Genomic DNA, 13757 nt, shown 5'->3' on the forward strand with positions numbered 1-13757 from the left:
TTAAAATGGATAGAATTAGTAGGTAAGCCTCGAAAACTTGCATGACACGTTAGACATCATATCGTTCCTAGGTACCGAAAAGGCATTAGGGATCTCAATTTGGGATCATTAGCGTAACCAAATTCCCGTACTCAAAATCTCTGATTCGTAGAATCGTGATATTTCTCCCGTACCCCGATTAAGTTTCTAGTCAACCTATCAATAATGACTAGTGGCGACTCCAAAATCAAAAACTTAGATCAAATAGGAAAATACCATCCACTGTCACGTGAGGTATGTTTGGGAGAGACCCTTACACGGAAATACCTCCTTAGCGCGCAAATCCCGAAAGCCCCAAAAAAGCGCAGCGCGACAACAGAAAGTAACAAAGCTGGCACCGAATTGATAATGTTGGGGCTAACAATAAACGTAGAGGGGAATGAATAGGTTGTTTGAGAACTATTAAAAACATCTAAGGAATATAACAAATTCAACTTAAAACATTGGCAGAAACAGTTTGTAGAAATCAGGTACGTGTTGCTATTTGACAAATCGTGATGATAAAAATATGGTAATGCTAATAGTGAAGAGACAGAAGATTCACAAGCAAATATATAGTGATTTGACTTTATCCCTAAGCCTACATCCGCTCTCCAGACTAACAGTCGTAATACGGGCTGGATTGCACTAGTAATATGCTCCGCAAGTTACAATTAGCAAGTGCTAATCCTTTACAAATAATAGATCACACTATCAGGACTCGGCTATTGCACTTACTCTTATACACTTTATCTTTCACACGATTACTATACGGCAAGATTATAACAATGAAGATCTTTCAAGAGAACAGAACAATATCAACAAAGAAAGCAACTCAGAGAAAATATTCGGATTCTATATTGTACTCTCTAATATTTTGGCCTAGAAGCTCTTCTTTTAAATAGACATCTTCAATCTTCCAGTTGGAGATACTCAGAAGATCAACTAGCCATTAGAGATCCGTTGGTGCTGTTGTATAGAGATAGAGCTGCCCATACAACCTTTTATCCTAAACATTTGCAGGCTATCCGAAAATAGGTCCTGCAGCTACGGTCACTGCCCTCACTGACCACTAGGCGAGGGCCGCATGCCCTCACCCAGTTGCCAGTGGCCCTTTGCTGGCCCTTAACAATAAAAAAAAGGAAAGAAAAAAGGAAAATAAAGGAAAAGAAAAAAATTTAAAAAAAATTACGTCAGCGTCATCCGTGCCATGTAGGACGATCGACATCCACGTCATCAATTTCCAACCAAAATTGGCTAGATGGATTACATTGACAAATTATTAAAAGGTTTAGGACTAAATTGGTTAATCTAAAAAATTTATGAATTGGCATAAGTACAGCAGGTTGAAGACTTTTTTTGTAATTTGCCCTTAGAAGAAAGGATTTCTCCTGAATTTCAATAGGGTATTAAAAGTACGAGCTTGCTAGATTTATTGAATCAGTGCAGAGATTTAAATTATTGAGTGATGTGTTAGATTGTCAGAGACCCTTTAAACAAAGGGGGTAAGTTCGAAAACCAATAATGATCCAACATATCACTTAATAAATTAACTTTGTAAACTTGTTTTGGTAGTTATAGCATTGCTCCTTTCTCGAGCTTGATTTATCACACTTCCTTTCACCTAATAACCAGCAGCGAATTATGAAGAGACTTAAAACCTGCTTGTTCTCACTTTTTTTAATGTAAATACTTTTTCATTAAAGATTTTCTCGCTAATGTGAGCAAAAAAATGGATATATTATCATGAACCTGTGGCTTTAGAATATTGGAATGAGCACCCATGCTATTTAAGGTTTAGATCATACAATAATTATGGATTGATTGCTAGTATGTTGTCTTCATTTGTGCATTTTTTTGTTTCTTTAGCAGTAAATTATGAGAGATTTTTATAATATATTTATGTGCACATTTTAGGTTATTTTACACTATCAAAAAATGGATAGGATAACATATGAAGTAACTGCAATTCACCAACTAGTGGATAGGATTAGAGGCGTCAAAATTTGACTCCTATTTTCAGTTTATGAGTTATATATGGGTTATTTAAACATTAAAGGGCCTAGTGAAAGTGAGTTTAAAATTTTGAAGTTAAATCAAATTGGGTTTTAATGAGTTTCTGAAGAGCCCATGCCCCACCCATTTTTTTCCGTAACCAAGAAGGCCCAAGGCTCGGGCTTCACGGGACTTAGCGTACCCTGGCTGGGAAGGAAGCAATTTCACGGCACGTGGAGCCAAAGAAAACGCTTTGGTTTTATTTTTATTTTTGGTCTAAAGAGAAAAAGGCTATGCTTTTTTCCTTTTAATATCACAAAAAATTATAAACCAGTTTACTTATGACAAATTTGCTATAAACTAATTTTTTTACTACCAAAAACCCAAACTGGTAGATCTGTGACAAATTAACTTTTTTTCGGTGTCTATTAAATTTTACCATCAAATTGGTAAGTTGGATAATACATGGCAGTTAACGGATGTACATGTTTGTGGTTCTACCCTCCGTTTGTCATAATTGTAACGGTTTGTGTTTTTTGTGGTATTAATCAAATTTAACTGAAACTAACGGAGGGTAAATTTGTTAAAAATGTACCAATTTTGGATTTTTGGTGATCGAAAAATTAGTTTTGGATAAATTTGTCACAGGTGTACTTTATTATTTTTTTTATCAGAAAATTAATTTTAAATAAATTTATCACAAGTTAATCAGTTTAGGATTCTTCATAATATTAACTTTTTTTTTTTAGCTATGTTTAATGTCTCAACTTATAGAAACTTTTTTTAGATATGGGCAGTTGGTGCAGAGTCCACGACTAAGGAGGCCCATCAAGATAATTTCGAAAATAAATACATTTGTGAACATTGACTTACAATTTATTATATTTGGCTGTTTGAAAATAATAAATTAGGCATTTTAACTTTATTGAAAAAATAGATCCTGATTATTGGCACAATTGTTTTATTTAACATCAAAATTTCAATAACTTACTATCATGAAAATAGAGATATTTTAATTCCTTATGTGCTATTTTTTTTCATGTTTAATTTATTTTTAATTGAGCATTTTTTTAATATGCTATTTTCCATTTCTAAGGAATATAACTAAAACTTGGAATGCGAGTTGAGTCGAGTATTGATCACTAAAATTATATTACACAAAAAAATAGATCAATATGGGTTAAATGGGTTAATTTGAGCTAAATCATTTTCTTCTGAATCCAATCCACTCATTTGACAAATCTAGAGAGAATGTAGAAAAATGCCTAAATTTCATATCTTATCATATTCCATTGAAAAATGGAGATGGCTAAACACGGTAAAATTGTGAATTTTTTTTGGGTTATAATCCGCTGCATACGACTCCACAGGCCGCCATTTACGCTCACCAATCATAATGCGCCCACGTCAGACCCTCATCGAGCGGCCACGTGGACGGATCCGTCATCTAAAATTCGGGCTCCTCCTTCTCTGGCTTTGTCCTGTTGGTGGGACGACAAAAACAGACCCCGAAGCGAAACCCCTGCACATCAGCGAAGAGACCTGCATGCTGCCGCCCGCGAAGAGCGGCGGCGCCTCGCCGGACGACGTCGACGAGCGGGACGACTTGCCGCCGTCCGGCGAGGAAGTCGCCGTGGAGTGGAAGAGGAAGAGGTGGAGGAGGAGGAGGCGGGGGATGAGGAAGCGCGAGGATCGTGATCGTCATCCGCCGCCGCCGCCGGCGTCGCCGTCGTCGTCTCGCGATCCTCTGGAGGTGTTCGGTGCGGACCTCATGGTGATGATACTGAACAACCTCGACGCACGCAGCGTGGCACTATCTCTGCTCGTCTCTCGCGCGTGGCGCCGCGTCGCCTCCAGCGACCGGCTCTGGAGCCTCAAGGTCTGTTTCGCTCGTTCTTATCTTCTCTTTCTGTTCTGCATTGATGCTGTGATTTCGGATATTCCGTTTGTCGTGATGATTCGTTCTTCTTTCGGGGGTGCTGAATTCTGAGGTTGGATAGTGATCTTGTGCTATGATTTCTGTGGGTTTTGGTTAAATGAACAAGTTTGGAGGTGTTCTGGAAGAGGATTTCAAGACCGAGTATCTTATTTCGCAAGTGCTTATGAGAATCTTGTAAGGATTGTGTGAAGCCTGCATTTTAAGTGGTTTCGTTTCTTCGATTCATGATACTTTCGATATTAGCCTATTCTGTTACTGCTTTGTAACGTACCTGATGAAGAGCCAAGTTTGTGGTTGTATTTTGGGCTTCTTACGTGGACGACTGACTGAGTGAACAGCTCACAGCTTTTGTACATTTGACTAGTGTCTTGCTAGTGTTTGTCTTTAAATAACAAATCGATGGTTATCGCTATTCAAAATAACAGATGTGGTTTACCCATTGTCTGTAGAGTATATGGTGATCTTTGATGGCGTGAATAGCTGACACGCGTACGGAAGAACTTAAGATATACCGAATTTGATGATATAAAGCCACTTGCTGTAAGTGCTATGGAATTTGATTTGAGATGATCTGTGATGTAATTTACTGCTTTTATGAGTTCAACCATGCTATTTGATGTAGCATGCATCCTTGGAGTCTTTACGAATTGACTGTGAACCTAAGATGAGAATTTTAGAGATGTCACTGGACTCTAAGGAAAGTATCTGTGCACCTTTTTTGGCAAATGTTCTCTCGAAAGTTCGAGATTCACACTCTATCTTTGTGATTTTCTTAAAATGATCCTCTGTTGGTTTGTGGCATATTTTGAAAGTTAACAACATAATCGATCGAAGATGTTTTACTTAAAAGTTGAGCAACAGTGGGAGGAGTTTTCCGTACATGGTGTTGCATACCTGTTGTATCTGAAGTTTCGACTTAATTTTTGATACCATGGGATCAACATTCCATGAGGTGCATCATGTTGGGACAAACAATTGCCATGTAGTGAGGGAGTAGTTGTCTGGCCAAAAGAGTACATACCTACTCTATTTTGTCATTTCTTTGTTTGCTCCCTTGCTGATGAGGAGTCATATACTATGCGGTGCATCATGCAGGAACAAATCATGTAAGCTTAATGTCTATTATTAATAAGTTGGGAGTGTCACCAGGAAAAATTCTACCCTGATGGTCAAGGAAGCTCTTTCCATCTAGGACTTGATGAATATGTAGTCAGGGTTGGCCATGTGTTAGTGATGGTCAACTCTCCTCGAAGATGGATCACCAAAGATATTGGTTGACCCAAACATTAGTTAAATATTTGTATGTATGAATGTCGTGAATTCACCATATCAAACATGTCATTGTTCCTTTTTCAATAGATTTTTTGTATTCCTTTTCATAGTGGACTCCCATTCATAAATTTTAAGGAACGATTTTGCCATGGTATCAGCATTTTTTTAGCTTGTTAGCCCTTTTCTACTTCACATTTTTTTTTATATTCATTCAACGTCTTTGGGTGAGGAGTGTACTTTCGATATCTCTTTTCTCTAATCTAAGCCGTATATAAGGGGAAAAAAGGTTTCAGATGAGAGAAAAAGAGATGTGCCCGAAAGATGTAGGATAAATTGAAATTGACAGCGATTCTAAGCAGGGGGAAGCCAAAGGCTTTAGTGGCCTAATGGCCATGCTCATCGACTTAGTGCCAAGAGGTCTTAGGTCAAATCCCATGGCATTGTGGCCACACACCACTAGGGGCTTAAGGGGTAGCCAAAAGACAAAACAGATATGGTAATTTTTTATTTTAGGGGGGACACGAGGCACCCGAACTTTTTCAGCTTGACTAGTGCCTACCAATACATATGGGTATAGTGATGTTAAGACAGAAATTCAGAGTCTAAGCATGGGGAATTCTGCGAGGGGATCTGTTGAGGAATTGGATGGGAATGTTTTTTCAGCCTCATAAGTAGTTACTATAGATCGCAATATGTGAATGAGAAAATATATTGACTAGTCTAAAAACTTAGTGATTTAACCCTATCTTAGTGAATTTTAGAAGCTTTTGAGTTTTTTCTTTTGGTTCCCTATGATGAAATGGGTTGCAAGAGTATTATAAATACTTATCAGATATAGATAGGTGCAATTTGACACTTCTATAATGCATCATTGATATATGGCTGGTTGTTTCATGTGGTTATCATGACCTAGTTACATTTTATGCCAATTGGGGTACCGCTGCCAATTATGATCCTTAGTGGTGCTTATCTTAACGTGGTTGATTGTTTTGAACTTCGACGAGTTGTACAAATTGTGGGGCTAAATTTCTTTTAAAGGGGTTGCAATTTAATAGAGAAACTTTCACTTGAATGAAGAATCAGTGTTTTCTTTTTCTTGAAAAAGTTTTGTGAGCTTGTTTTGTTTATGCCTTTTCTGCCAAGACATGCTGTAAAAAGTAGCAAATTGAGGTTGGATATACTTTTATTTTATATATTTGGGCTTGTTTTGTCCACTTCTTAGCTCGTGCATTGTTGGCTATCTCCATCTACTGACCTTCTTAGATTGATACTCTACCCTTGGCTATGTCAAAGCTATTAAGTTGAATGAGAAGGATGACAGAGAGATTTAAAGATAAAAGAGGTAGAGAATCTAGAGTTTATGTTGAGAGTTTTTTTTAGCTTGGGAGATACTTGAAATTGGGATTCGACTAGATAAGGAGAGGACTTATTTGGATATGCAAGAGCCTCATGATCAGCTTTTATAGTGGTGAATAAGAAAGGTCAAGGATTAATGTATATAAATTTGTTAAATTTTTCAAACTCTGGCAATGTCTTGAAGTTCTTACTCTTGCTATTCATGGTCTTATACATTCCTCAAGCATAATGATTCTTCAGTCCAATGAAGAATGCAATCAATCGCTTTTGCAAAACCTTGTTCCTCTAAGATGAATCTCTTCTTGCAATTAGCTAGGCAGTAATAGGTTATAACACTTTTTGTCCTTTGTTTCTTGTTTTTGCCTTTACCTCTTCCCTAAAGTACCTCTCTTGTCCTTTCTTCAATCCATCTGAAGAATTTTTTTTATTTATTGCTGGAACAATCCAGCTGGAGATTTTGAGTTGGGTGCAAGGACTTATAGAGTGGTGAACTACATAGTCTATCCAAGAAGGTGAGATGGAAAGGAGAGAAATACCAAGCAAGCACAAATTGGGGAAGTTGACAGAAAACTCCAACCATGCATGAGGTGGCAAAGTTTTTCTTTAACAAGGCAGTGACTCATATGGTAAGGCAAAAGACCATCTAATAATCTTGCGCATTATGACAGTTGGAGTCCCCAAGGCAGCGACTCTTGCTTCATGAAAAGTGATTTCCCTGTGCGTTTCCAGTTATTCTGGGTACTGAAACTGAAGATATGGCCCACCACAATTACTCTCTCCCTCTTGATCAAAGTGCTCGCATAACATGTCAAATTATACACAGTTAATACCGTAAAATCTTGAGCAAAATCATAGAAAGTATTCTCAATGGCATATCTAATGTTGGCCGCCCACAAAGCATATATCAGAGGAAGCTCTCCCATGCTTTGAAACATTTCTTTTTCAAATGTTACTTTATATAAGTTTGCTTTGTTTGGTTAATGGAAAATTTAGTCACTAGAAAGGAGAAATACTAGACTGAATTTTGCAAAAGCTAGAGTTAGAACATGAAAAGGATTGATTACTAGAGGAATCAGAGTCGGAATGGTCCTGCCTATGAGGTTAGCCCATCATATATAGATGTAATATTCATGGTTTGTTGTTGTGGTTAAATATTGCTATTGTTGTTCAAGGAAGATTTCTTTTGATAATTTACTGATATTTGCTTTTTAGTTCAGTGCGAGGAATTGTGGTCTGGCAAAGCGCACATACCTCGAATATCCCAAGTTCGTGGACTATCGAAGTTGGCAGCTTATTCCTTATCTGTTATGGATGGCAAATGTGTATGTCTCTCTCACCTCTCTCTCTCTCTCTCTCTCTCTCTCTCTCTCTCTCTCTCTCTCTCTCTCTCAAGTTCGCATGCACACCTGCACCTTTTGTTTTTGTTCATGTCTTTCTGTTCTCATGACAGACCCGTATCACGAAGTATGATCTCTGTGATCATGCATGGGAGTTCCATTTCAGTAAGGTATGCGCCTTTCAACTGCAACATAATTTTCGTAGGGGTTTTTAGTTCTGCTATAACTAAGCTCCGAGCTCTGCTTTTAGCTTGTTACTGGTCAATATATATGATATATGTGTATTGGAGTCTGGATAAACCTGCATTTCGTCTGTCATGAGTGCGTCAATGGAAGTAGTCAAAGTTGTACACCTCACTTAGAATATAAAATGGAGCTTGAAATCATGTATTGACATTGATGTGAGGGTGGCATAAGACAGTTTTTGCTCTTGAACGTCTCTTAAATACCAGCTAATCTTCGGACAAGAGTAATCTCCACTCCATCCCCAACGTGAGGCCCATAAGTTTTGCCTGTTTATTAAGCTTCTTGATGCTGGAGGGATCTCTGCGGATTGAACTTGCTTCATATCTGGAGTTTCTCATTAATGCTAAGAGATCTACTGATGACAAAATATTTCGCTTTTACCAGGCTGCACCTGAGTATTGGCGAAATCTAGATCCATATTGGAAAGGCAATGGCCCTCCAATGCGCCGGTACTTCCATCTCGACGGTAGCCAAAGTGCAGATCCTGGCGACGGTGTGGGGCGGCCATGAATGCTGCTATTCCATAGTCACTAGCTTCGTTGATGACGGGAAGATCAGGGAACACTACGTGAGGATCAATCGCTGGCCCCGTATGTACATCTATAGGAAGCAGGACTGGAGCTGGGAAATGTCGAACGGTGTCTTCTTCTATTCCAGCGTGCCTGATGTGGATAAGCTCAGTGGGACCGGACCCCTGTTTCCAGTTGTGTCCAGTCTGTAACGAGCTCCACTTATATCGCTGCTAAAATGGTGCGGTTTGTACAATCCCCGTCTTTTGTTTCCTTGAGACATGCGAGTCTGTCCATGCTGTCCTAATAGTTTCAGTAGATGTGTCGACCGTCAGGCTTAGAAGCCTGCACCTGCATGTTCTTTTCTGCTGTCTGTGTTGCTTTGTACAGTGTAGATACAACGTGTGGCCTGCTCATTTTTGTGCTTTGAGTAAATAAGGAGAAGGTCTTTATGATAACCATATTCCTCCCAGCAGCAGAAAGAAAATGCACCCAGAGGATCATGCTTGTCAACTGATTAGTATTTACAAAAGCACTTTCTTGCAATCCTTATTTTTCAAAAACGAGAAGACAACTACAGGGATGCGAGGAAGGATGGCGATATGGACCAGTTTTGGAGGTGGTGATTACAGGTACTTGCCAATGTGCGGCATTCCTGGAATGAACTAGCGATGGTAAGGGCGATTGAGATTCAATTCCCACCGAACTCAAAGAAGAACTGCGCAGACGAGTAGTTAATTTATAATGTAAAGGTGCGCATGCAGAACTCATAAATGTGCATAAGTGATAGCGGGCAGAGTACGTTTAGCACCAGCACATTACAATATGATCTACTAAGCAGCACATCATCATCATCCAACGAGCCGGATCTGGCGTATAATAAGGGATTTGCCTTGCCTTTTCTATTGATACTTACGCAATTAACCAACTTCACTTGAAGAGTTTCCATCCTCAAAAAGATCAACTGAAAGAGTTGTTCGGGCAAAGCAGGACTTAGTAGAAATCAATATGCAGCAAAATCATGAAATGAACCGAGAGAACTGCTTCAGAACATGCTGCAACCGACAGTCCAACCTCAATAGAGTTTCAGCTCCATAATGAGTAAAAGATCAGAGCCAATAATACAGCCAGGTCCTCCCAAACACTGAGTAAGTAAACGTTAACACAAAGGTGCTTCAGGGTTTCCTTTAAACTTACGCAATGATAATAACATGAAGGAACAGGATGATCAACTCTGGTCAGGGTTCACGTACAAAGATTCGAGACCAATTTTTATTTCATTGTGAGCCAGCGAAATAAGCAGAAGATCACTAGAAAAGTTGCATTGCGGAAAACAGATGACTTCATGACAATTGGAAAGCGGCCACATGCAGAACTGGATCACCAAACATCAGGGCGGAGCTCACCGGTAGAAGGGGGCACCCACCGCCCAGAGTGGTAGACACTCTCACCAACTTTCCAACCAGGAACATCCTTCATAACTTCAGCCTCATACTCAAGATACTTTTTCCACTCTTTGACAAATCTGAGCGGAAAAAGTAAAGTTCGGTGTCTTTCAGTTTTGTTCCTAATGCAGCAGTAATGAGACAATTAATGGGGCTATTTCAAAGCTTCTGCTTTACCTTTCGTCCTCTTCAGCTTGCAGCACAGGTAAAATGGCTCTCCGCGCAGCATATTTTTCTTCCTTCAATGCCCTGGAGAACGAATGCATGTTGTCGATGTTATGTTCTTTAAGGCAATCAAGATATCAAAAACTTAGATGTGGATTTCGAAACTGAATGTATGAAAAACTTTTTCCAAATGGATCCGAAGATGTCTATCGTGACTATAAGTCAACCTCCATATCCATCATCTTTAGATCAGATTTATGCAGTTCATTTTCATACTTCCTATGAGTGGAATTTTCAAGTAATATTGATCATTTTGCAAATCTCATTTCAAGAGTAAAAGTATAGCACCAGGACTTCAGCGAAAGCCATCATCGCAGACAATAGTGTTATATGTCTTACTATTATGTCTTCTTCATAATTACAACCATAAACAATTTGCAACGTAAAGTTTGTACTTGAGTAATATGCAGTTTATTCCACAGTCTACATCATGCATCACTATATCATTTGGTAACCAAAGTAAGACCCAGTATCATTCAATTTGAAATTGCGGAAATGTATGCCAGAGTAAATCGCAATCAAAAGATGCTTTAAACAGTCTAGGAGTGAACAGTGGCCATCAGGGAGGGACAAACTTTTCTTCAAAAGATCCTGAGTTTCTCTTCACATAAGACCAAAATAAGGAAAAGCAGGCTGAACCAGCAAGTTTTACAGAGATGAAAAGCAAAAGCTTATTAAAGTAACATGAAGAAGATGCCAACATTCAAAAGCTCTTCGAGACATTATGCTTTGAACAGCATAACATGCTATGTGGCTCTTTGAAACTCTAAATTTACCAACTCATACAGTTCTTTATCCATTCTTCTAGCATATCAGCGCAGACAGCAGACACAACTTCAACCAGATTGTCTCCTTAACGATTCATTTATTCCTTCTGGTAATAGACATGAACTTGTCAGATGAGTATAAACAAATCCATTTCACATAGCTTGTCCCACTAATTGACACTGAAAATTTTTTAGGTCAAAGTTACTGCAATTTTGCACCAACTTATACGTGCCCCATTCAGCAGTGGCAGCAAGAGACGTAGTTTGTTCATACCTCTTTATAGTAACACAATCTCTATAAGATAAGAACAACTTATACACTCACAGAGAAGTTTGCCTACATAATAACGGTTATTTACAGAAAAAATCAACTTGAACCATTATTGTGAAGCTAAGAAAAACCCAGCTCTATTCTTCTCTTCAAACTTAGCTAAAGCTTTACAACAAGGGCATAATTTCTTTTCAAACAAAAAAAGTGCTTTACATTATAGCAAAGTTCACTTGCATCACGCCAGCCTACCAAGAAGAACATAATATTGGGACAAGTTACAAGCATGCATAGAACTATAATGTCGCAAGAGTCCTTTTGCATTAGATTTATCGATGAAGACTATTACTAACCTTAAGTAAGGCATGTAAAATGCTAAGATTGAAAGTACAACTCCCATTGACAAAAGCACAATGGACCCAAAGATTTTTCCTTTTGGCGGAACTCCAGATTTATCACTTTAGTAGAAACTAACTGAAATTTCCATCCTCACAAAGCAGAGCTGTGAAATCATCATTTCCATTATGCCATCAACAAAATCACCAATAATAATCCACTTGTGAGGATCATTACCAACTTCGGTGAATCTATGCCAGAGCCAACAAAAGCAGAAGGCAATGGCCCAAAAGTATAACAAAAACCGGAAGGCAAAATTTCACATGCATAAACTGATGAGTTGATAACCCAGATCAGACTTCGTAGACATTGCACTTTTAGCAATCCAGAGAGTCACGAATTTGAATTTGATACATTGCTGTACCTACCCATTATACAAGTCTCATTTGTTTTTAGAGTAAAAGTCTCATTTTGACATCCCTTCGCTGTGCTTCTTAAGAAAGAGGGCATAGAGATGAGCATCGTGCAAGAGGATGACCCAATTCTGTTTATATCACTCTGCATTTTAATCTTCAGAAACTAAGAATAGAATTCATCAAATTCTGAAGCCTAGGGTAGTTTGCATTGGTGTGCATCTCGAATCATCAAAGAACTACTAACCCTCATTTACTCCATGACTAGTGCCAGCAAATTGTCACTTTCACAGGGTCCACTCCAACATCTTGCAACTTAACTTTTCGGTAATCTATCAAACACCCTTCTACTTGCTTCCACCCATTTGTAAAGTAGAGCACTCCATTTCCGTGTTATCCAATGAATCTAACACAGCAATGCGAATGTTTCAAGCAACTACTCCTCATCTAACTTCCTGTTCATTTCGTGCTTATTCGGAAAACATAAAAGCAGTAGCATCATAAACTAATCTCCACCTAAAAATCCAAATTAAGTTCCCCACAAGACCGAGCAGGCTGAGAATGTCAACTGAAATCGCAAGCAATGTCACAAATTCTCAGCTGCCACATTATATTCACAAAGATAAAGACACTAAAACGGAAAATGCTTGCTCATTCTAAGCTCACTCTAGCAACACCCTTTTGGTTCAATCCTCACAATACCCCATCTTGCAAACTAGTTCATCGCTCCATCACCAAATCACATCCCAGCAGCTTCAGACCACCAGATAAGGCGAAAAGGGGGGAAAATGCGAGAAACCCAACCCATGAAACAAAACCCAGACCCAAAAAAAAACAAACCCAAATCCCCAAATCACCAACAATCCCTAACCCTATCAAGAAACGAACAATCCAGAGAAACGAAAATTACTCGGCCAATCGTGGGGATTCGTTCGATTGACCCTGTAGATTACCTGCGGATCTTGTTGCCCTGGCCGACCTGGTACATGCCCCAAGAGAAGGCGCCGAAAGCGGCCAAGAAGATGGCCGTGGCGCTGGGGCCGGTGTTGGGGATGCGGCGGGCGTACCGGACGGGGGCGAACCCGCCCGGCGGCGGCCCGTCTTGGAGGACGGGCATGTCCTTCACGCTCGCCATGCCCGGCTTCTTCCTTATCATCGCCTCCGTCATCGTTGCACGCCCGTGTGGCCTCCCTGCGAATCGAAGAGCGATTGATGGAAGAATCGCTTTGACGTTGTTGCAATGACCAGTGAGAGAGAGAGAGAGAAGGTAGAGAGGAACTGTGAGAGAGAGAGAGTGGTGGTGGGGGTGGCGGTGGCGGTGGCGATGGTTGGAGTGGGAGACTGCCGAGACGGCGTCGTTGAAGGTTTTAGGAGATAATTGGAATTTCATATGATGGAAATGACAGAGAAAATAACATGAAGTAGTGCTCAAATTATGGTTCAACTTGTAATGTTATTCTTGAAATTTTAATTCGTCTAATATAGTTTTGAATTATTCCTTAATTTTTAATATAGTCTCTACACTTTTAATTTATTTAATTCAGTCCATCAACTTTCAATAAAAAAAAGTCAAGATTTTTATAATTACACTGTTACATGGATTTTAAAATATATTTTCATTTAAATATATT

General features: G+C 39.1%; 1 protein-coding gene and 1 pseudogene across 1 annotated transcript; one reads left to right on the forward strand and one right to left on the reverse strand.

Annotated features, from left to right (window-relative positions):
- The first annotated feature begins 3486 nt into the window (after positions 1-3486).
- Positions 3487-9130, forward strand: LOC115681093 (uncharacterized; annotated as a pseudogene).
- A 583-nt stretch (positions 9131-9713) lies between these two features.
- LOC115681094 (NADH dehydrogenase [ubiquinone] 1 alpha subcomplex subunit 13-B) lies at positions 9714-13421 on the reverse strand. Its single transcript, XM_030604936.2, has 3 exons — positions 13080-13421; positions 10295-10366; positions 9714-10197 (listed from the first exon to the last, which is right to left on the reverse strand). Exons 1-3 carry the CDS (start codon positions 13292-13294, stop codon positions 10053-10055), a joined length of 432 nt encoding a protein of 143 aa, XP_030460796.1. The 5' UTR covers positions 13295-13421; the 3' UTR covers positions 9714-10052.
- Between the last annotated feature and the right edge of the window lie 336 nt (positions 13422-13757).

This window comes from Syzygium oleosum, unplaced genomic scaffold (assembly GCF_021117445.2).
Source record: "Syzygium oleosum isolate NSW1041296 unplaced genomic scaffold, Sole_v2.1 Sole_v2.01, whole genome shotgun sequence".
Classification (NCBI taxonomy): Eukaryota; Viridiplantae; Streptophyta; class Magnoliopsida; order Myrtales; family Myrtaceae; genus Syzygium; species Syzygium oleosum.